A 25,252-nucleotide genomic window follows, 5' to 3' on the forward strand; every position below is an offset into this window, starting at 1 on the left:
TCAGAACTGATCTTACTGAAGTAGAATCAATTGGATTTGGCACAGGTCTCCCTAGTTTCTCTGCTCCCATCCCCATGACCACCAATTCACAGGTTTCCCTGCCTCCTGCTTATCAACTGTTCAACCCATCCTTTAAACCAGTCAAATTTAAATAGAAATGAAGGTCTAGACATAAGAATCTGTGAAATCTGTACATTGATTTAGTTTTAAAATGTAATGTTATTGATGTTTCATTTCATTTCAATTTATTTCATTATTATTCTTAAAACGTAGTTTTATCTAGATTTTATTTTATTTTAACTTATTTCATTAATTATTTTCCAATTGCATTTTAATTTGGTTTGGCCTATATTCAGAATTACATGTGAACTTCAGCCTATGAATTTGACCTTTACTTTACACAGCTGCCTGCTCTCATCACTCTTCTAGTCAAAATCCTTTAGTGGCATCCCATTGTCTATGAAATAACATATAAAATCCTAATACTTGGATCCAAAACACTATGATTTCATTCCAACCTACCTCTTCAGCCTTAACCCACTTCTCCCCTTCGTGTATTGCATGTCCCAACCCTCTACTCTTTGTTCTGCTTTCCTTTCTCATTGTCTAATTGCTTACAATTTCTCCTGTGCCTGGAATGGACTCCCCATTACCCAACCCCAGCTACTGAATTTCTTTTCTTCCTTTAAGGCCAAGCTCAGCAATTACCTCCTTAGATTTGCAAATTTCCTGAGAGCAAGGTCTATGTGTATTTATGTTTTTATTCTCATATGTGCTTAATGAATGTTTGATGGACTGAATTTAGGTTGTAATTCATTTGCTATAGACCTGCTGTTACTTCAAAGAACTCTGTCAAATAAAAATGACCAAAAAATAAACCTAACTATAGAAATTCCTGGAGATGGGTTAGACTAGTTCTTTTTGGTGCTGGAAGACAGAACTAAGAATTAGTGGAATCAGGCAGGTTTATAAACTAGGGGTTTCAAACATGGCCATATGTGGATTACAACTATCCTGAACTTGGCCTAAACTATATTAAAATGCAATTGGGAAATAATTAACAAAATAAATTACAATAAAATAAAATAAAACAAAACATCCTTATGTATGGCTGTGGTTCCCATTTCTATTTAAATTTGATTTCACTGATTAAAGAGGATAGGTTGGAGATTTGATAAATTGAAGGCAGGGAAACCAGTTACAAGCTGTATTAGTGAGCAAAGACAACAGTCTAAGTTGAGTGGTGATCATGGTCATGAAAAGAAGCAGAGAAACTGGGAATTAGTGAAAGTTATGATGAAGTGGAAAAACTTCCAAATATCAGCTGACTTAGTGGCATAGGGGTGGCTAGGTGGCGCAGTGGAGAAAGCACTGGCCCTGGAGTCAGGAGTACCTGGGTTCAAATCCAGTTTCAGACACTTAATAATTACCTAGTTGTGTGGCCTTGGGCAAGCCACTTAACCCCATTTGCCTTGCAAAAACCTAAAAAAACCCCAAAACTTCCAAATGTTTATGGTAAGTAAGTTTTCTACCTTTAGAAAAGGAGTGGGGAACATTTTTTTCTGCCAATGGACATTTGGATATTTATAATATCATTCAAGAGTCATACAGATTTATCAATTTAAAAATCCTAATCCTAAAAAATCTCCTAGATTTATTGAATTTTGAGTTCCACCTGTGGTTGCCTTGGTAGTGCTAGACCAAATGATTTCATAGGCCTTGATATTCCCCACCCCTGCTTTAGAATAATGTCATTGGAAGATACATTATCTTGGATGTTCTATATAAGATTCAAGTTTTTGGTTGGACTATATAATCTTGGTGGGTCCCTGGATACTCTGATTGCAGATGATGAAAAAGGAATACAAATTGCTCAGGATGATATAACATGATCCATTGGTACAGACTTTTCTGGGCATGTAGGATTCAGGTGGCAATGGGTAGGATGGAGCTTCTGACAAGTCTTCTGAAGTTTGTAGCTGCTGAGCCATGCTTTTTCTAATTGATTGACTAGGGAAAGTATAGACAATACTATCTTGTGACAGATCAGTGATTATAAAAAATAAAGGATCAAGAGATGCCTTAATAGTCACTGCAGAATTAAACAAGGAGAAAGTCACTTCTAGCTCGGCTTCAGTGAGCCCAGATGCAAAAGAGTTGGGCAGTGGAGTTTGGTGGAAGTAGTGGTAGTGGGAGGGAGAGTCAGATAATCAATTGACTTTCATAGGATCAGAGAGTCTGAGAGTGATGTCATTGAGTCTGAATCCCTATTGTAGTTCACATAATATAACCATGACATTTTGTAGGAGCTGGCATGAATGCATCTGGGCTCAATAAAAGCTATAAGTGGTCCTCAAGTGTCCTAAATAGTGACACAGGAGGGGTTCCCAAAAGGATTTTTTCTCAAGGACCTGGAAAGAATAATAAATGCTTATTGATTGATTGAATAGAGGGTTAGTCAGACTTTTTTTCCAGGAGAGGTAGGGAAGAGCAATGACAGAAATTGTTGAAACTTACACTTACATTGCCCCAAAGTTAACAAAACATATTTGTAACAATGTCTTGGCGGGGGGTACTTGTACATACAATGCAAATATAATTGCCTTCACTTTAGCGATGGAGAAGCTGAGGCTCAGATAGTAAACAAATGACATAAACAAAATCTGAACCTAAGACTTCTGAATTTGAACTCAGACAATGGTCTGAGCTCTTGTACTCTCTCATGAGCAGAGAGTAGAAGTCCCAGGATTCAATGTTGCTAGGTAGAATGTTGGTGGTTAGCTAGTCTAGTCTCCTTCCTTGGGGCAGAAGTCAGATTTTCCCCAAAACCCCACATAATCTTTTTGGTAGGAAGATGTGTCAATCAGTTTAATATTGATTCTGAAAGATGGCTCACTTTCAAATCCCTCCCCTCAGTAATTACAACAAGGAAAACCAGAACATCTCCTAATATTTTATTGTTTCTTAGTTAACTATGGGTAGTACAAAGCTTTCCTCTTTTAGAAAAAAAAATGTAGCTTCCTTCACACTGTTGCATTCTCAAAACTTCTTCCTAGAAACTCCAGGTTCCTGAAAGCCTCTCTCATCAATGGCTATACTTTTTTAGATACTGTAACAAGGAGAGAATCATTTCTTTTGATTATTATCAACATGAACTCAGTTAATTGTGTATAAGGGTAAACACTGATTTTTTTTTCTTTTTAGAAACAAAACCATCATTTATTAACCCAAACTACAGCATCGCATTTACAACATTCATTGCATAAACTGAACAGACAAAGTTGCCACCTCTGGTAAGTAACAGACATACATTATACAATATATTTGCTGAATACATAATTTCAAACAATATGGGTACAACAACTGTTCAGAATACATACTCCAACCATTGGGTTTAATAAGTACTAAGACAAAGATCCAGGAGCTACCTTGGGTCTCGGCACAGTTAATCTAAGAGACAAAAACACAGTCGAGAGACAGTAGCTGCAATGGAATGCAAGGAAAACTAACCCATGTTAGTCTCACCAGACACCTAGTTTGGCCCCTGGGGTTCTCTCTCACTTAGACACAAAAATCACATCCATCAAAGTTGACCATGATCTAAGAAAAAGTCCATGCAATCCAGACAGAGGGACTGTTCTCCAAAGAGAGTTATCCAACAGTCATTGCCTTCCAACAGTTTAAGAGTTGGCTAGAAGGGCACAAGGGAGATGGGGAAACATTTTGACCGCAGTTCCAGCTGCAAATGTATGGTTTTCTTCTGAAGTCTGTGGTAGGCCCACATTCTAGAAACATAGAGGTAACGTTCACCACTCTAATATCATATTAATCCACGTTGCTGATGATTCTTTAAAATTATTATTACTTATTAGTTATAATTATTTTGGCAGTTGTTTGATACGAGTTTTCTTGTGGGTTAGGACTTTGCCCTGAAACTAATGATCTGAGGGCCCTATAACTCATCAGACCGGATGACATGGAAGAGGGTAACATTATAAAGGGTCTGATGCCCGTTATTCCAGGCATAAAGGGCCCTGTCTTTTGGGTTGTAATCCAACATGGAAATATGAGAGTATTTGTTCTGGAATGGGATGTCAATATATTCATAGGTTGAGGCATTGGTCTGGTATGCATAGTGGACCTTGGTGCCTCCTGAGTAGCCATTGGTGACGTAGAGGGTGCCACAGATAATGAAGGCCTCACCAGCACTGCGCTTTGGGTAGCTGGTATTCCATGTCTGGAGAATCTGCAGAGTGTTGGGGTCCAACTTGCTGATCACTATGTTCCCCGCATTCTGGTTGGTGGCATAGACGGCCCATAGTCCATTCTCGTCCACCATGAGATCAATGTCTGAATGTCCTCCCCAGGCATAATGGTACATGTTGTTGTAGCCGGCATAATCCAGACTTCGGGTCTTGAGGATTAATTCTGTTTTCAGGTCAAACCTGATGATGATGTGACTTTGGAATTTATTGAAATAAATAGACCCATTGTAGACCACCTGCCCTGTCCCTGACCAAGGGTGAGGGAGGCGGTGGGAGGTGAAATTGTCTGTATTCATAAAATCAATCATGGATTTGTACTCTCGGACAAACCGATTGTTGTGATAGCCATCCATGTACCAAACCTGGGTGAATAATAGACACCATTAGCATGACAAGAGACAAAGAGGACACATGAACACAAACACTGAGAATAGATTTCCTCCCCAGGCAGGATATTTAGAAATTAGACAACCAAATATTATTGGGAAGTGGAACAGTGAGAATATAAACGAGATTAAACAACTTGATTGTACTTTCTTCAATCTCATGTCAGTCTCAATGAAATAAGAGTGAAAACCTGAAGTCCTTCATCTTGTTGTGCCCAAAGATCTTTCTGATTTTATTTCATATTATTTCCTTCAACATCCCCTCTGTTCTAATTGAATTGGTCTACTAGATGTTCCTCATCTATTACCTTCTATCTTTTGTCATGATTCTTCATATCTGGGATGTACTTCCTTTTCATCCCCATCTCCCACAATCCCTAGCTTCCTTCAAACCACAACTCAGCTATCACCTTCAACACAAGATTTTTCTTCTACAAATTACCTTATATAACTAAGTATGATAATTGTATTTATTTTTATTTACATAGGTTCTACCTCTCCACTCCCATCTCTAGTAAAATATTAGCTCCCTCAAGGGCAGGGACTATTTCATGCTGATATCCCCAGAGTTTAACACTTTGTCTTGCACATAATGAATAACTTAGTGAAACTGAATACTCCTAAGTTAAGTCAACTCGATCTTGGAAGACAAGAGAATAGTTCACTGATCCACTGTAAAACTTTGGTGCATTTTTATATAGATAAAATATAATTCCCATAGGTAAAGATTTTAAAAGAAATTCAAAGCAACTCAAAAAACAGACTTGTGAACTTTCATAGATATGTATACATACTTATATACATGTATTTGTAATATATATTCATATTTTTATATACCACTGGTAGGCAATGATCCAATACATTTGGCATCTGAAACCTAAAACTCATTTGACAATGAAGAAAATTAAGGTTTAGGTTAATCACTTCCTGACAGCTGCATGGTTATGTAGTAACCTGTTATCAATGTCATTGGGAAGGACAATTCTACCCTTCTTCCAAATGGGTTTTTTGTGTGGTGTCCTCTGCTTACTGCCAATCCCATCACAGAGGCCTTTATTAAATTATGCCGTCTGCTGTGTGGAACTTCATTAATTTGGCAGTTAGCACTATATGAAGTAATCATTCATTGTCATTCACAATCCATGGATAAGTTCACATCAGTAGAAAACTAAACCTTCAATAGCTTTGAAGTTTATGGGAGCTGATTGGGGCTGGCAAAATTCTTGCTATCATTTGGATTATTGTGGAAGAAAGTTCAGATTATGGCTTTAATGCAAGTTGACTGGGAAAGTGTCTAGACTTTTTACAAAATGTTTAAGTCATTTTCAGCCAATATGGGAGCAAATTACAAAGCAATGCAGTTAGAGGGAGAAAAATCTGCCAGGCTAATGGCATTCTGTATGCATCTGTCTAGCAATAAGACAGCTGCTTTATCCATTAGGAGCTATGTTAGCTGCAGGAGAGATTAGGAATGCAGCAGCTTTCAAGTTCAGCAGTGTATATATGCTATTAAAAAAACCCCAATCTCAACAACTCCTAACCTTGTGCTAAGGACATTCATTCATTCAGGTGCTTATAGACAGATGTGCTTAAAATTTTTTATTTCTAATCAACATTTTTTCTGGCTTTGAGTCAAATTCTTTGATCACCATTATATCAGAGAACAATCTGTGACCCCTTTAACATATATAATAATGGGTAATGCTCTAAAGATTAGAGCAGGCAAAATCTGCAAAGTGCAAGTGACCTTGCAAAATATGACAAGAAGTGAAAATGGCCTGGTTCTAAGTCCTGCCATTTCTGTTATTTATACCACTTCATCTATGTCTATAGACTTAAGTCCCAACCTGGACCCTGGAGTTAATGTATGCCTCCATTGCTTGCCACTAGACTCCTCTGATTTCCTTCTAGGGTCCACTTTTGGTATCTGCCTACATCATCAGTCAAGCTCAGATGAATTTGTCTAATTTCTGGGGTTCCATCAGGACCCATTTGGCCCATCTACTATCTACAAAGATCTGGCAATGTCACAAGGAAAAATAGAATATGTCAGAACCTCCCTACAACATTTTCTGTATAGTGTAATTCAGTATAGAGTTGGTTTTCTTGGATTTCATCCAAAGTGATGGTACTAAAATATCCTAAATCCGGATCTAAGGCAGTTTCATCCATAAAGATATGCTTATCCTGTTCATTTTTTTCTCTCTGGATATACTATGTTCCTTTCATATATACAAATTCTGTTCATTCTTCAAAGCTCTTCTCACATGCTACTTCCTCCATGGAGCCTTTGATTAATCAATCAACAATCATTTATTAAGGACCTACTACATGGCATCTACTTCGATGGCCTTGAGGTTACAGATATCTAAGTAAGAAAGGCCCTGCTCTCCAGAAACTTAGGTGCCTTCAACCTTTATAGCATTCTGAGTATCTATAGTACATTGCAATCTATATTACAAGCATGTCATTATAAATTCTTTTGTGTCATTCATTGTCATTTCATGTTGTACACCTTGGGTTCTGCTACTCTTTCTGTACCTAACACCAGCCAAACCAAGGAAGTGTCATTCCAGGAGGAGTCTTGAGTCTGCCAAAATAGACAGCTGTTCAGGTTTTGAGTTTTAAGGTATGTTGAGGTGGTTTAAAAAAAATTCACAAAGTGTCTACAATCTTACCAAAGAAACATTCTACTATTTCTGTCTTCTACAGAGTCCTCATATAGGGCTGAGCACAAGGAAGGTATTCAGTAAGACACATTTATTTTATCTAAATTATTTACTTGAACTATAAGGAGTACAGGCACCAAGGACAAGATGCTGATGAACCATCTTAAATTTCCATATGGGTGGCTAGGTAGCATAGTAGATGGAACACCAGGTCTGAAGTTATGAAGTCCTGAGCCTCAGACACTTATTAAATTGTATGACTGAATAAGCTACTTCACTTCTTTCTTTATTAGTTTTCTTAACTGTAAAATAGAGATAATAACCATACCTCCCTTACAAGGTGTTATAAGGATATGATATTTGTAAAGCACTTAAAACTGTCCCAGGTACATTGAAGGTGCTTAAGCGATGCTTCTTCCTTCTTATATGAAAATATGTTAGTGATAGTGACATTCTTGGAAAGAAAACATATGCTTCAGGAGAGAGGGATGCCAGAGGAGAGAGATGGAATGGAAGTCAGGAGGGTTTTTATAAAAAATCCTGTGTTTTAAATATTTGGAAACTAAGACTTGAAGGGGCAAGGGGCTTACCCAAGGTTATCCAGTACATTAATGAGAAGCCAAGGACTGGTATAAAGAGTGTGGTTTTGACACAGGAATGACCAGAGAGGAGAAATACAAGGGTATGGCTGAGGTGGCACAAGATGGCATTAGAGTATGCAGGGGACTAGTATTCTTGTGCTAGGCTCAGAGGAATCACTGTGTGCCAGAGAATTATTTCAGCTTTACATGTTTTTCGGTCACTGCTGGGTAATTGAAAAGCACTGAATATCATACTCCTGATGCTTCACAGCAAGGATACCAATTCCCTCCATATAGATTGATCTCATTAATCATATCTTCTCAATCGAATGGAAAGGGATAATTCTTTCCAAGATCAAGTGACCTACCTAAGGTCACTCAATTAACAAGTAAAGTGAGACTTAAATCCAGTGGTCTCATATCTATCCAGAGACTCTTGGCTAGACTTCCAGATACCACCAGATAGGTATGTGGACATCATTCAAGAAGTGAATGCTACTTGCTCAGACTTATCCCAACAATGATCTAAAACTCCTGAGTAACATCTTCATAGGCTTGTAAGGTACATTGGATGATGAAGGGGCTAAAATTGATCTGGTTATATGCCTTCAATCAATTGCCCCTCCACTCACTTATACTCTCAAAAAGCACAGAAGACAGTGTAAATGTTGGGGAGAGGTGTAAACAAGGCATTTTATTCATGAATATCAAGCATATGGATAGTATATTCATAGTCATATTCATCAGGACACATCTGTACTGAATACAAGGAAAATGACTCAAACCTTGGATTAGTCATCATTACACAGAATACTGATGGATTTTGTTTTGCTTTTTAAAGACAAGCCAGGATTTGGAAAGAAGAGCCGATTTGACCTTCTTTGGTCCAAAAATCCCAAGGAAAGCTATTATCTTTGTGTTTGAGGCCACACATAGAAACTGGCCCAAATCCAGAAACATGCTAATCCTCCCAAAGGCAGACCTGCTTAAGTCAAGCAAGATGGTCCCTCCCAAAACTCAGGAGTATCATTAGAAGGTCAGAGGGAATACAAACATTTGAAAGAGGATAATTAGTAGTTCAAATATCAAGTGAGTGGAACAAACAAAACAATGAATTTATTGGAATCAACATTCAGGCCTGGAGAACCTTTCTTGGATGATCCAAAAAATCAGAGGAAAGACCTTGAAATCTGGGTTTGAGGGAATGGGGGTAGGGTAGGGTAAATATGTTTATTATGCTTTGTTCAAGTGATAACATGGAAAAAAGTTTTAGTGTTTCTGAGTGACCCCTAAATGCTTCTCAGGTTTGAGCAGGAGTCATATGACCATTTCCAGGGAATGGCAACTAGATGGCACAGTGGACAGAATGCCAGATGTAGAGTTGGGAAGACCTGAGTTTGAATCTTCTTCAGACAGAAACTCATTTTGTGACTCAGAGTAAGCTACCAGTCTCAGTTCCAGTTTCCCTATCTGAAAAATGGGAATAATAAAAACTCTTATTTCATAGGGTCTTTCTAATTATGAAATGTGATCTCACATGTAAAGAATTTAAAAAGGGCTTTAGAAATGTTAACTACTATTATGCAAAAAAATAGAGACTGTTGAACTGAAGTCAAGAAGACCTGAGTTCAAATTTAGTCTCAGATACTTACAAGCTCTCTCACCATAGGCAAGTCACTTCAACCTCTGTCTACATCAATCTCATTTGTAAAATGGGAAGGAAAATAATAGCATCTATTTCTGAGGGTTGTTATGAGGATAAAACAATATGATATTTATAAAACAATTTGTGAACTTTAGAGCTCTATGTAAATACTAGCTCTTATTATTGCTATTATTATTAATTGTCAGATTTCCAAGTTAGGTCATAAGATTGATGGATCAAGAGGCAGGCAAATCTGTGACAGTGACAGCCTTGCAAAACATGCTCAGGATTCAGGACAGAGGAATTACATAGGGAGTATGAACCAGAAAAGACTTTGGTGGACATTTAGTTCAATCCTTCCATTTGACATATGTCAAAATTCATTCTCAAAGAAACTAAGTGATTTACCCAATGCAACTTTTAGCATTGGTAGTCAGTTCTTACCCTCCTGATTAGGTGTTCTTTTTACTATCCCACAGATCATTCAAGTGTATTACACTAAATAAAATTTATTCTCATCTTCACTGTCATTCTTGTGACATAGTAACAAATGTGGAAATTCAAGCTATTTACATGAGCAACCAAGGATTTTTAGCAGATATTTTTGTCATCATTCCCAGAGTGGTAATGGGCATTCTGGGAACAATGTTGCATACATTATGTTTCTCCCTATGAGCCTAAGATGTTCACTAGTCAAACTGCCCAATGGAGCAGTTGTAGCCAAAAAACAACTCCCCCAAATGATCTATTACAGAATAAAGACCTTGAGGGCTAGGGTTGCAGCAATTCTACTCCCTACCTCCTTTTCCATCTCTGACACAATGCTTCTATATTTGTCCATATGGGATGCTAGACTAAGGCTTTAGGATATTATTCAAGCATACTTTCACTATAATTTCAGTTAGCCCCAAGTCATTGAAGTGCCCTTTGACAATATTCACCATCCTCATGACTTCCTTTACTAAATTATCCCCACTAGGGATACCCACTTCTCTAAATCTGTAGTCTTCCTCCTACCAGAATATAAGGTCATTGAAGTCAGGGATTATCCTGTTTTGTACATTTGTATCTCCAGTGTTTAGAAGAGTGCTTTGGAAAGAGCTGAATAAATTCCTTTCATTCATTCATTCTTTTGCAATCATTTTGTTTTCCTTTGGTTCCCCCAAAATAGAAAGATGTTCTATCACTCAGGTTGAAAGAGGAAGTCAAAAGAGCAGGAATCTATACTCCCACCTTCTCTATTAAAATAAAAATTTCCAGGGCAGCTAGGTGGCGTAGTGGATAAAGCACTGGCCTAGGAGTCAGGAGTACCTGGGTTCAAATCCGATTTCAGATGCTTAATAATTACCTAGCCCTGTGGCCTTGGGCAGGCCACTTAACCCCATTTGCCTTGAAAAAACCTAACCCCCCCAAAACCCCCCAAAATAAAAATTTCCTCATTTTCATTTTATTATTTCAAATGAAGACTATATAAGGTTTCCATTAAACTAAAAGGCCACCTTTTCTCTCCATTTAGGAAATTAGTTTTTACATATTTTAAATTGTACTAAAGTTCCACATGGTCTAATTGACTGAGTATATGATGTTTTATCCCTTCTAATTTTTCCTCCTATTTATCCCTATTATCTTAATCTGATTTTCAATCAGAAGGGAACATCTTAAAGCTAAAGTCTGAAAGAAGACATACACGCATCAGATAAAGCCACATTTGATGAAGTCCCTATGAGATGCAGAGAAAAAAATGCAATTTAAGGAACTTTGCTAAGTAAATGATGGATGGAGTTTGATCTCACTATTGATTAAGCAAACTCTTCTCAACTTTGTCCTCATAGTTTAATGGCTAACATCAGGGAATCTCTGCTGCTCTGAAAAATGTTTCTTGATAACAGCATCAAAGATCTAATGCTAGAGATGATCTTAGAGGTCATTGCACCAATCCACTCATTTTTGCAAGTGAGGAAACTGAGACTCAAAGAGGTTAAGTGTTTTACCTAAGACCATACAAGTAGTAAGTGGCAGAATTGATATTTTAACTTAGATCCTTTGACTTCAAGTTTGGAACTCATTCCATAATAGTATGAGAAAGACTTTAATTGAATGGATTGAGAGAGAAAGCAAAATTTTCAGACTTCCCCACAGGTTAGGTTGGGATAGTCTAATAGTCTCATTAGACTGCTTGTTAAAGGAAGGGAAGAAAAATATGGCACAAAAAGATCCTACTAATCATAGATTGAGATTATAAGGGAAAAGACTATTGGAGAAAGGTGTGGTTTTTATATGATCCTTATAAGTTCAGTTCAGATGATTCAGATAAGCCTTAGGAATGCTTTAAAAGTTTTTAAGTGGGAAATTCTGTCCCTTACTCACTACAGTGTATTATACCACTTCTAGTAATCTAACTCCTCTCTTCAAAAATAAACATTCTGGTTTTTGACCCTTCCTATAGGTAATAAAAATTCCAAACTCCACAGTGTCTTGTGAGAAGAAAGACTGAAACAATTTATCGGAATCTACGATGAGTATCAAGATATTATCATCAGTGCTGAGAAAACTTAAGTTCAAATAAGAAAAGGAAAGAACGACAATTTATGGAGAAGGACTGGGGAAATGGAGAGGAATGGTGGGGAGACAGATTTGGTTTCAACAGGAGAAAAATTTCCAAAAAATCAGAGCTCCCCAGCAATGGAATAGGTTTGCCCTAATAAGTTAGGAACTTCCTTTTACTGGAAGTATTCAATAAGAGGCTGAATAAAAACCAACAAGGATGCTCCAGTGGGTGAAGATCCTTATTCTGGAATAAGAAGTTGGACTGAATGATCTTTGGGTCCCTTTCCACTATGAGATTCAATAACCTAGTTGATAACAGATACTAGCATAAAAACACTTTGCTTTAATGGCTAAAGATTAAAGTAGCATTATGAAGATCTAGAAGTTAGTTGAAATTAGAAGTATTTTTACAATTCAAACACTTCCAGTTTCAAATGCCACAAGGCCAAATCAGAGGTAAAGAAATGAACAAAGTTTCTCTGGAATTTAGGTCTATTGAACCTCTGCATGCAAACCATTTTGCTCAGTTCACTTTCCACCCTTGAACCTTAGTAAATCATCAGTTAGTTTCACTTACTCAATCCTCCAACCCCTTTCATCTGTTTGTTTCTGACAAAGTCTCAGCAGACCTCTGAAGTTGCATTTCATTCCATCACACCCCTGAGCCTAGATTGATTTTCAGCTAGTTATTGGCCTCCTGCATCTTCATGATAAAAATTGGATGGGAAAAACTGAAAAAAAAATTAAACCAAAATAGAACAGGAACGAATATGCCTCTCTAGGCAGTAGGTAATTGTTTCAGATCAATATAGGGGGCCTGTTGATTTTTGTCAAATGACAAAATATGAGATATCCATGTGACTACTGAGCATAACAAGAATAATTACCCCAAACCCAGTACTACCTTTTATTCAATAAAAAGTAAGGCAGTAGGAGATGGCTAATTCACTGATATTTCAAACTAGTGTGGGGCAGATTTTGACCTAGAATAAAAGGACCCTAAAGGTGAATCCACTAAGACAGAACCATGACTTTTAGTTGGTTCCAAGAACTAGGTAAAGGCATCCCGTCAACTCCTTCCCTATACTTTTGCAAGGATATTTCAATCCAAGAACTTCTCTCCTCTTTGATGGCTAATAAGTCATCATGTGGTTATTCAAGATCTAATTCTCAAATGAATCCAGAACTCTTGTATTGACAGATTTCTTTTGTAAGACTTTACATTTTTAATTCTAAGCAATGGTCCTGACTTTTAGGAACTTCCTTATATAAAGTATCAAGAACTAAGATAATTTGACTAGTGTTCTAGTGATGTTACATTCCCCCCAAAATAGAGTTTGAAATAGATATCAGTCAAAAACTTGAGGCAAATATTCAATAAAAGTTATGATCAGTTAATCCATACATAATTATAGACATCAACTCATCTTTTGCTAAATTGATTTCTATTCATCAGTGGATGAATCTCTTCACTTGATCATTTTTCATTCTATCCCTAAGGATCTGAATACCTATTAGACATGCCCCTATTCAAGACACTTGTTCACTTAACCTATTAAATATCTTACTCCCCATACTGCTAATAATTTGGGAAATGATAGGGTCTAAAAACTGTCCAGAGATAATTAAATCAAAGATTTAAATATGACATAAAACTGACAGATTTAAAATTTCATTTGAAAGATGAAGAAATTGAAACTTAAAGAGTTTAAATGAACTTCCCAAGGTCCCAAAGAAAGTGAGAACTAAAATTTGAACTCTGGTCCTCTGACTTCAAATTGACTATTTTTTACACTGTATCATGTAAGAGGCTCAATTTTTTAGCAATAATTTATAATATTAGAATACTTTAGATATATCTAACTAAAATGAAAAGGCTACAAAATGAGAGGGGATAATTTAATTGTGCTTCCAAAATAACTGAATCCTAATGTCACTTTCTGGACAGAACAAATGTCATGGTTTTCCATGAATGATGGACACACACTCCAAAGAAGGCAGGGACTATATCATTTTTGTCTCTATCCCCAGAATTGAGCATAATAATTGACACAATAGGAGATTTAAAAGTGTTTAAACTGAATTTTCATGATAATGTGGTGAATATTTAGGAAAGCTACTTATTTGTAAATAGGATAGAGGATAGTTCCCTTTTTTTAAGATCACTGAAGCTGCTCTTTTTTTCATGGAAATTATGCAATCAAGAGAAATGCAACATTCTTCCTGGAAATCATGTTAACTGTTGTTCCTTCATTCATCCTTTTCCATAAAGGAGAAACTGTCAGAATGTTATCACATCATTGCTTATACTAGCAAATGTAAATAATGAAAACCATAAATGATAGCTAAGCAGATACTGATAAGGCAGAGCAATCTATTATGGACATGGCAAGATGGGGTGCTAGGATCCATTTGTACCCACTAAAAGATTTTTCAAAGAGGGCCTGGTCTATCCAGAAATGCAAGCAGCTCCTCATTTGCTCACTTAAGAATAATAAGGATATGAGTCATCCATTTCCTCAATTTCTTCATGAGCCTCCAAAAGAAAAAGTAGACTAGTTGAGAAATTTTGACAGTCTGGTGAATTGTTTGTGCTTATTGGATTAACCCATTGGAGAGAGTGATTAGAGACATGACTGTTTTATATTCCATAAAATTTATGAAATCCACAGAGAAAGGTAGGCATTAAATTTGTTCTCTTAGAAGTTTTTGTTTTAAATGATAATGACTATGCATGAATTCCAGAGGGTGATAGGAGACAAATGTCCTTTAAAAGAGCATAAAAGAAGGAACTGTAGACAGGTAAAAAGCAGGGGGGATAAATGTCCAAGGAAAAGACTATAAAAAGATGTTGACAAAATGTCCACTATCACTATTATATGGGATAGTTGGTGAAATACACTGTTTATCATTCAATCTTAGTCAACAATCCTCATTTCATCAATTCCCATAGGAGGCCCATACAAATAAATAAAGGGCCAGCCAATCAAGACAAACTTGAAACTTTTATCTTCTCCCTTTTCTGAGTTTTTCTCTAGGGGGGAAAAAGCTGTACAGAAAAGAGCTATATTTTTTCTAAATAGAAAGGAACATGAGTTTCCATCTCACCATGAAAGGAATAGCAAATGAAAGACAAATGAGATATCATTAAAACAGTTTAATGGATCTTTTTCCCTCAAGTTATAAATGGAATGAAAATGTCTTAGCAGGGGGCAGATTTTGACCTAGAATAAAAGGACCCTAAAAGTGAATCCACTAAGACAGAACCATACCAGGAGAAGGAAGCTACAGAAAGAAAAGCCCATTCCAAATTGACTTTGTAGAATATCTCTTTTTATTTGTGATGGGCTCACCCCTTTGCTAGCCATGAACCAGGTTTCTTCATTCTCTCTAGGGGTCCAAACTAACTACTCATTCTGAGGAATTATTAGAAGCAGCTTGAAAGATATTTTTGGTCTATTCACTTTGATCTCAAACTGGTCAATTAGGTTTAGAATGTTTATCATGAATAAGACTTTGAGAGATCATTTAACTCAGTATTCTTCAAATTATCTTATGCAAAAACCATCCTATTATTCACTTATCCACTCTTTTTTTCCCTCATAACCTTTTCACTTACTCCCAACATCACCCTCTGACAAAATCTCCAAGTTTGGGAAAATTTCTTGTCTTCTAAAAGAGTAACTAACATATGCCTGTAAGGAACATGAGTGTTCCATCCTATCTATATTTCTAAAGCTGGGACAGTTGCAGAGAGAAAAAGAAAATGATGAGGGGGAGGACAAGGTGTTTATAGGGAGCTAAAAGTGTCTAGGAAGAAAGGAGGAGCCATATTAATAGCTTACTTATGGAATCATCCCCAGCTAGATGGTTCCCATTTTTACAACTGTACTGACATTTTCCTACCAACATGCAGCTCCAGAAATACAATTCAGTCTTTCTTCTATCCATAAGCCAAACTTAGCTGCAGCTATTAATCATTGCCTTAAAAGTGATCTAAGATAAGGAAATTACACATTTAAGTAGGTCCTGTGGTCTTGGATCTTTTTATTAATTAGTCAATTGTTCTAAATATCAGTTCTCCTTTGTTGTTTCCTACCCAAGTCATCCTGGCAAATAGCTTTCTCTGGTAGATCAGTAGAGACTTACACTGGGGAAAAAAGACTAATGTAACCATTAAAATGACCCAAAACAACATTTTAGTCAATAGTAAGTATTTTTTCCATGACCATACAGGACTGTTCTTTTCAGAGGTTTCAATGGAGCTGTTATTGAATTCTCATTAAATTGAATTTGCTTTCAAAGTGGACATAGTAACTAGACTTAAACATAAGGAATTTGGAACTTAAGGGTAGTTTCATCAGTTTCAAAGATCAAAAATTATACCATATCATACCTAAAAACTTTATTCAATTCTGTTTCATAATCCCAAAATGGGATAATGAAGTGAGGTGAGGAGAATAAACTTACCCTGTTATCACCCTCTGGTGCAAGTGGATCTGTCATCCAGGATCCAAATCTTGATCCAGAAGTTTTTATGGTCACTGGGTCACTGATCCCTGTTAATTTGCCACAAGCTGCAAAACAGTATAAGGCAGAGGAACAACAAGGTGAATTAGAAATTGGGGGGCAAATGGACTTAGTCAAAATTAATTTTAAGATTGGGATGTTTCCCTAATTGCATGCACTGTCAAGGGTGGGAGGGTGGTGGAGAGAACATTTCTTTCTTTCAGAGGCAGGAGAGGAAAACTTGCTTTCATTCCTTGCCATTAATCTGTGAACAACTGCTGAACATTTGTTCATGTCCTTGTTTTTAATGGCAACATCCCTTATCATAGTGAGCCAGAGAAACCATACCCTCCCCAAACCAGAAGTGCTGTGCTACCAGCAGAATAGTAAATGAAGTTTGATGCTGCTCTGGGGCACTCAGTTTGGTACAGAAAAGATTTAGCTGTATATCAGACTTCTGGAACCTTATTGCATCCATGACTAACTGCTTTACATATAAGTAGGACGGTTGAAATGCCCATTTTAATACCATTCAGATTTGAAATAATGGATAAAGCATATCTTCTCCACTAAAAACAATGATTCACACACACACACACTCAGACACATACACACACACACACTCACTTGTTCACACATATACCCCATAGACCAGGTATTTCATTAAGTTAGGACACATTGCTCTTTAAATAGTCTTATCAATTAAAATCACTTAGTGAGAAGAGGTTGTGAATGCCATGGACATTCCTGTCATTGAGTCAGGGAAGGAGAGGGAAAGAGAAGACATATTGTCTTTAATATAAGACTGGAAATTGTAGAACTGCATGTCTATTCTAGCTTGTGCTTTGGGACTTCAGAGTGTTCACTCAAACTCTACTTTATCCCACATAACTTCTAACAGAGAGAATGAGATGACCTTCCTCTAATCATGAAGCCCAGCTAAGAATAAAACAGGACTAAGGTGCCATTGATACCCAAGGTATCACGAAGCTGTTGATTGCATTCTCTTTAAACTAAATTTGCTTTCAAAGTGGACCTAACAACTAGACTTATAGGAATTTGGAGCTGGATGGGGTGGGGGGAGAATTTCATCAGTTTCAAAAAAATTCAAATTATACAAGATTGTACCCACAAATTTTAGCAAGGTCTTCTTTCATATTCCCAAGATAGTATAAGGGATTGAAGTAGAGAGAAAAAATAAACTTACCTTGTCCATGTCAACATGGACTAAGGAAGCTTGAGGTTGCCAGCATGGATTGAAAACCAGCTATTAATTTAATTCCACATTTGGTAAAATTAAACAGCAGTATCAAGAGTAATATTAATAACAAAAAAAACTCATCTTGATTTACTGAGCCAGAAGGGACATTAGAAAACAGAATGACAAAATAGGTGGGTTGTTACAATGCAGAAATGTTAAGACATTGAGTTGAGAACAGAAAATGACCTTAGAGACCACCTGTTCCAATCCTATAATTTAACAGATAGAAAAATGAAGACTCAGAGGACAGAAATGACTTTCCAAGATCACAGAGCAGATTAGTTGCAAACCTAGCACCAAGACTCTGACATGAAAAGTCAAAGCCTCTATGTATTTATCACAATTATATTTCCAATTATATAGAATTTTATTCTAATGCAATCTTTTCTTCAGTAAGGGACCGTGTAAATCAATCTCAATCTCAATCTCTCTCTCTCTCTCTCTCTCTCTCTCTCTCTCTCTCTGGTTTTTGTAAGGCAAACAGGGTTAAGTGGCTTGCCCAAGGCCACACAGCTAGGTAATTATTAAGTGTCTGAGATCAGATTTGAACCCAGGTACTCCTGACTCCAGGGCCAGTGCTTTATCCACTACGCCACCTAGCCGCCCCTCATGTAAATCTCTCTTATTGGAAATGACCTTCCCCTCCTTGAACCTCATATAGAAAGCACTTTGGGGACTCTCTAGTGTTCTTAGGTATGATGTATATATCATCTGATATCTGTATTGGTGCTTTATCTCTTTACTATATTGAAGCTTCATCCAAGGAAACAGTAAGGTATAGAGGAAAGAATGCTTGGCTTGAAATCAGAAAATGCTTGGGTTCAAATCCTGCCCCTAATAGGGCATGGGCACAATTGATTTCATCTGTTAGTCCCACCTTCCTCGTCTGTACAATAGGTTCATAGCACCTGGAGTATCCAACTCTTGGGGTTTTTGTAAGGATCAAATAAGATATTACAAAAGCAAAAAGTAAATGAGCTTTTGTTAAGCTCTTATGTGCTACACATTATTAAGTACTTTACAAATAGTTTCTCATTTGACTTATAACTCTGGAGGAAATCAAGGCAGATGGCAGATTAAGTTCTTTGCCCAAATTTCTCATGATGGATTTGAATTCAGATCTCCCAGACTTCAGATCCAGCACTCTATCCACTGTGTCATTTCACTGTTAAAGATTTTGCAAATTGTAAAATGCCATATACATGGCAGCTATAATTATTTAATTGGATCTTATATATTCTCCAGAGCTTAGTACAAGCATCTGTACTCTTTAGGCACAAAATAAGTGTATGTTAAGTAGTGAATAAATGCCTTATATTGTTCAACATGCTTTTTCTATCACTATGGTATAGATCTGTTGGGGGTCACATGATACCATTCTGCAATAAAATTCTCTTCAGCTCTGTGCTCTCAAATGCAAACTCAGTTGGAGGGTAAAGGAGTATAGCTTATTTCTAAAGAGTTTCCCTATGTTTTCCAGAGATCTGTGACACTAGATTAAGATTTTGAAAGAGATATCAGAGCTCTTCTAGTCCAACCCTACCTCACCATAACATTTTACACACATCTTATTTTGATTAAACAGGTTAATTCCAAACTCTCTGGCTGTTGTTATCAATCCTTCAATATTTATTGCTGATTTTTAAAATTAATCTTGGAGTATATGGGGAGATTGTTTTGCATTTTTTAAAAAAGTATATGTCTTTTTTTAGTGTTTTTTTAGATTTTTTTGCAAGGCAAATGGGGTTAATTGGCTTGCCCAAGGCCACACAGCTAGGTAATTATTAAGTGTTTGAGACTGGATTTGAACCCAAGTACTCCTGACTCCAGGGCCGGTGCTTTATCCACTGCGCCACCTAGCGCCCAAAAGTATATGATTTTTTAAAAATGAAGGTAGTAGGGGAATAAAAATGTAAATCAATCATACAACACAGAATTTAGAGCATGACAAAACCTTAGCAAAAAACCCTATCCAAGATCAGTCCCTTCGTTTTACAGAGAAAGCCTGGAGAAGTTAAACAGTTTGCCTAAGGTCACAAAGCAGGATTTGAATGTAAGCCCTCCACTTCCAAAAGACGACTCTTCTCTTCCCATGATAAGAAGTAGGGACCTTAGGAGAGGGAGCTTACATCATTACCAGGAGCTCTTACTAGTGCGTGTATATAGCAACATGTAAAGTTTTAGAGAAACTCTAGGATTCGTGGAAGAATTGTAAATTACACCTTACCCAATTGCCATTCAGTCTGTACAATCCCTTTAAAGCCTGGTCCATCTGCCAAATTCCATCCATTTACAAACAAAAAGGGTATCAAACATATTTCATTTCTCACACTACTCAGAACTAGATTTCTGCTTCAACTTCCCTTCTACTTCCAGTAGAAAGAGAAGGGCATGTCTCTATTAATCTATTATGAAACCTAGTAAGGGCTTGAAGCTCAGGATACTAAACCACGACTTGTTACAACTACTTCTTGCATTTCAATTTATTGAGACATATTTGCCCAACATAAGGCAATTCAGAGCACAAAGAGAATCAACCTTTTAACCCAAATGCAAATCAAGTTACCTTTTTTTCCCAAGTTATGAAAAAAACGAATCATCTCTCCAAGCTGTTGTCTCATGGATAGAAAGTCAAGAAATAAAATTACCATATGATGTGGTGTAGTGAGTCTAGAAGACCTGGTTTCAAACGTAAGCTCTTATGTAAGCTACTTATTTTCTTGATGACTGTAGACAAAGTACCTAGCCTCTCTAGGCTTCAGCTTCTCATTTTTAAAAATAGCATCTCTCTCTGTCTCTCCCTATTTCTTTTTCTGTCTCTGACAGTATGTCTCTCTGTCTCTGTCTCGCTCTCTGTCTCTCTCTCTTTCTCTCTCACACACACACACACACACACACACACACACACACACACACAAAACACAATAGTGAAAAATATCCAAACTTATAGTCCTTAATGCTAGATCATGGTAGTTGTTCCCTATTCTATCCTTCCCCCAAATGGGAAATGTGTGTGGGAGTGAATATATATATGTGTGTGTGTGTGTGTGTGTGTGTGTGTGTGTGTATATGCATATATATGCATGTGTATATATACATATATGTATATAATTCACAAATTTCCTTCCAGATTGAAATTCTATAATCCATGTCTAATTTATGTATTTTTCCCTTTGCCCAATCTTCATTTTGAAAAAATATAAATCCTTTTAAAAATTGAATCTCTCCCAATGGTTCCCAACAAGAATCATTGCTTAAGGATCATTAAGAACAGAATTATAAATTAACCCATTTAACCAGATCAGATGTTTGGTCACTAGTTTCTTCAATAGCTCTGGGCAAGTTGTGAGAGGCCCAGCTGAGGAAGGAAATTATGGTCACATTTGATTCTGGGTTTCAGGTCTGTCCACAACAACTGATGCTAATTTACTTGAACAATTTCTTCCACATTTTCATGATACACTATCTGTAAAAGGAGCAAGTATTTGGAGAGTGACAAAAAAGGAGAGGTATCTATATAAATATAGGTGATACTTTGAATTTGTATATAACTTATAAAGGACTGGAAATCGCAGGAGAGGATCTGGTTTTAGGACCATCTTATATTAGTTCTTTTCTCCACTGAACCGTTTGAGGTAATAGAGTTAAAAGAGAAGGAGGAGGAAAGATATTTTGGAAATCACAGGAGTCAAATGCTATATTCTGTCTATATGAGTCATTTGCTCTAATTCCTATTAACCTTGGGAAGATCCCAAGGCCATGTGGGCAAGTCAGCATCTGCTGAGTAAAAACAAAACAGAATAGGGAATTCATGTCAACTATAAGAATATGGGACTACGAATTCTTCTTATAGACTGATGTAATTTCATTCCCAGGTTCAGGTCATATAAACTTTGCTTGGGAAAAGGCTACTCAGGAAGATGTCAGCATTGACCTAAAAATGCTAAAATCCTTAATTATTTTCCTTTCAAAGAGACTTTCCTTTAATGGCTAGATTTATGCTTTCCCTATGCGTTGCTCAGGAAATAAATCTAATCATGAACCTGCAAAGGTTCACTGATTTGCTATCCTCTGGGAAAAAAAAAAACAAACCTGCGTTTCTCCTGAGATTAACACTTTCCCCCCATTAAATACAACTACTTGAACTTAGAGCCATCTCAATTTTCTTGATCCTCAGAGTAAATAGAACCTCTCAGGGAAGAATCAGTCTCTTCCCCCCCCCCCCACTCCCCCCCACCATTTTCTTATCTATGTTTCTCTATTCTGCCCATTTCTATGTGTGTGTGTATCTGTCTCTACATCTCTCTCTTCATCTGTATCTGTCTCTGTCTTTCTATCTGTTTCTATCTGTCCCTCCCCCCCCACACACACACACTAGAACTGGTAAGAAATGTTCAGAGATGTACTCCTCAATTACTATGTTGAGAGCTGTCCAACTGTCCTTGGTTACTGGTCACTTTACAGAATACTCAAGGTCAAGCCACTGTTAGTGTTTTGTTATTTCATCCTTTCCCAAAGTGAAAAGGAAAAAAAAAACAGCTTAGTCAACTGACTTCCAGAATAACCTTTTTCCTCTCTCCATACTTTTGTTCATGCTTCTGTATGCCTGCATTGGCTTCTTACTTTACCTCTGTCAGTTGAAATCTTATCCTTCAAATGCTCCTCAAATAAGTCCTCTTATACCATGTCTTGTTGATCCTTTTTTTCAACTGAACTCTTATAGCACTAGAATCATAGCAGTGATTACATACTGCTGTGTGTATTTATTATATATGTTCTAAAAGATCACATATACCATAAGATGACAAACTCCTTGAGAACAAAAACTATATTTTACGTTAATTTGTCTCCATATTTGCCTATACCATTTAGTATAAGACCTTTAAGAAAAACAGCTGCTCAATAAATATTTGCTGAGTAATGGAAATCTCCCCCAATACAAAGGAAAAAGGTATTACAGTTTAAAGAAAAGTCAGCATTTGAGCAATACAGAATTTCAATGTTTTCATAATTCTTTTACCTCCTTATGTATTCTAGGTCTTAAGTCAAAATGTATGTGTGAGTGACTGTGTTTGTATGTGTATCTGTGAGAATCTACATCAGAGCAATAAACCAGGAGAAAGGAATATGAGAGATTAAAGAAGGTTTGGAAGCAATCTGAGAAAGGGAGAGAGAAGACTACAATCTCAGATAGAAAAGCCTAGTCTCAGCTGAAAGGGGATTTCTTGCAATCATTATATTTTATCCTTTGCTATTATCCTTACCTACTCAATTCTGAACCTACTCCCAACAGAGGAGGAGAAAGAGGCTGCTTAGGGCAATAGAAGTGAGATCAACAACACCCAGGCTGTAAAAGTTTGGGAAATCTTTGTAAATGGCCTTTCTCAAGCATGACATTTGAAAGGCTCCAGCTACTGGTGACCTGAAAATAGACTAAGCAGATAGTCACCCAGGGACCTTGAAAATTCCTCCATTTAAGCACACTGGACTTTAGATTTCACCATTTGGGTTCCACTGTCTTCCAAATGCTCTCAATTTTTTTTTCTTGGGAATAGTCACATAACGTCACGAATACATCATCATAAATAAGTTTACCAGAAACTTTTCTCCCATTCAAGAGAGGCTGTGGTAGAAGAAAAACATTTGAATGTGGAGAGTGTATTATGGGAAGACAAATGGGGAAGAAGGATGAGAAGTTCAAGACAAAATTCCCCACTCCCCAATTTTGCCCAGGATCCACAGTGCTCCATTAGCCTTTATACAGGGCCAATCCCCTGGGTCACTTGTATTTTCCTGGAAACCACTGATAATGAGTAAATAAAGGTAAATCTCACATGTCCAGTTTTATCCATCCTGTCTATATTGTTAGCTAGAGGAACAATGTTGCCAGTGATGAGCTAGATATTTAGTTTTGGTTTGCAATCCAATCTGTGACTCAACCAATGTCTTCTAGAACTATCACAAGGCTTTTTTTTTGCTTTTTTTTTAAATCCCACAACAGAGAAGCAAAGACAAACTTGACATATTAAGATAAGAAAGTGTCCCTCTTCTTCTTGACTAGTCCAAACCAAAAAAAAAGTTCTGAGCTACCTATTCACTATCAGATAATACATTTAGAACTGGAAGAAACCTTAAAGATATAATCCAATTTCTTCATTTACACAGAGGGGACTGAAGTTCCAAGTGGTTGAAATCAATTTCTTAATGGTCACATAGGGAGTAAATAGCAGGGGCAGGCTTTGAATCTAGGTCTTGTGACTCTAACTCTAATATTATTCCTAGAATATTTTTCTCCCATTACACTGAGCATAGAAGAAAAGTCATCTTCATTCATCTATTCATCACAGAGCAGAGAATATGTCACGGGTCACTTGTCACGGGTCTACATGGAAAATTCTTATACTAGATATGAAGCAAACCTAAATGACCTCCAATGTTCCTGTCTTTTCTAAGGTTCTACTATTCTACAATGAAGATTCAAAGATACTGTAGCCTGCACATATTAATGACTATAAGACCTATTCACAACAGGGATAGTACAAATCAGAAAGGACAAGAAATATCCTGAAGCTAGTACCTTCATAGAGTGGCCCTTCTAGGAACATCTGGAGTTGATTTTAACCACAAACTAGATACTTTTGAAAAGGAATCCAAGGTAGTCAAGATGGGATAGAATTGTCTGAATACAAAAGGCCAAAAAGAAAAAGCTTGAGGTCTAAATCAATGGACTAGACACAGAGGACTACCTAAAGATGTACTTCATTCCCCAAGGAAAGTCTGATGATTAATAATACCAGCTCACTTACCTGACCCCAGGTACTCAAGAAAAGTACACAATAATTACCTGGACTTTCCATTCAGTCTTTTATATTCCTGTTGAGTTTGAGGAGAGCAAGGAGGAGGTTAACTTAAATTCATAGAATTAATGATTTTTGAGTTCTCTTCTAGCTCTAAATATCATGATCCTTTATGATTTTTTGCCTTCAGTAAGGTAAGAAATATTCAGGACCTAAGGAGATCATCATGGGATTTAGAGCTGAAGAAACTTTAGAGATCACTTAGTTAAGTTCTTTACCTCTAGAGAGACCTCACAATTAGTAAGCATAGACCAGGTTTCAAATCTCTGTCTTCTGATTCCAAATTCTATACTCTGGCCAAATGATTCTAGATCTTATTTCTTATTATAAAAACTGCTCATAAAAACCATTGCAAAATCATAACAAATGGATAGAAATATGGCTTGCCAGAAATCTGAGAAAGTCAAGGGCAGTGTTTAGAACTTAAGATACAGGGGGTAGATTCTATAATCAGGGTAAATTATGATGTTCTCTCAGACCAAAATGAACTGAATTAGACTTTTTCAAAGGCAAAGTCCTTTGACTATTGACT

At 36.8% G+C, this 25,252-nt stretch overlaps 1 protein-coding gene across 2 annotated transcripts in view; it reads right to left on the reverse strand.

Moving 5' to 3' along the window:
• Window positions 1-1,646: 1,646 nt before the first annotated feature.
• Window positions 1,647-25,252, reverse strand: part of OLFM1 (olfactomedin 1) — a 62,202-nt gene continuing 38,596 nt past the window's right edge. Inside the window, exons 5-6 of one of the 2 annotated variants that reach the window (XM_074210734.1) lie at window positions 16,564-16,670; window positions 1,647-4,627 (exon numbers count right to left, since the gene is read on the reverse strand). In XM_074210734.1, coding sequence (XP_074066835.1) covers window positions 3,953-4,627; window positions 16,564-16,670 — 782 coding nt within the window. In that variant the 3' untranslated portion in view covers window positions 1,647-3,952. The remainder of the gene's footprint in view (window positions 4,628-16,563; window positions 16,671-25,252) is intronic. The other variant, XM_074210733.1, reaches the window with a different exon arrangement.

The sequence above is a fragment of the Macrotis lagotis genome, chromosome 1 (assembly GCF_037893015.1).
Source record: "Macrotis lagotis isolate mMagLag1 chromosome 1, bilby.v1.9.chrom.fasta, whole genome shotgun sequence".
Lineage (NCBI taxonomy): Eukaryota > Metazoa > Chordata > Mammalia > Peramelemorphia > Peramelidae > Macrotis > Macrotis lagotis.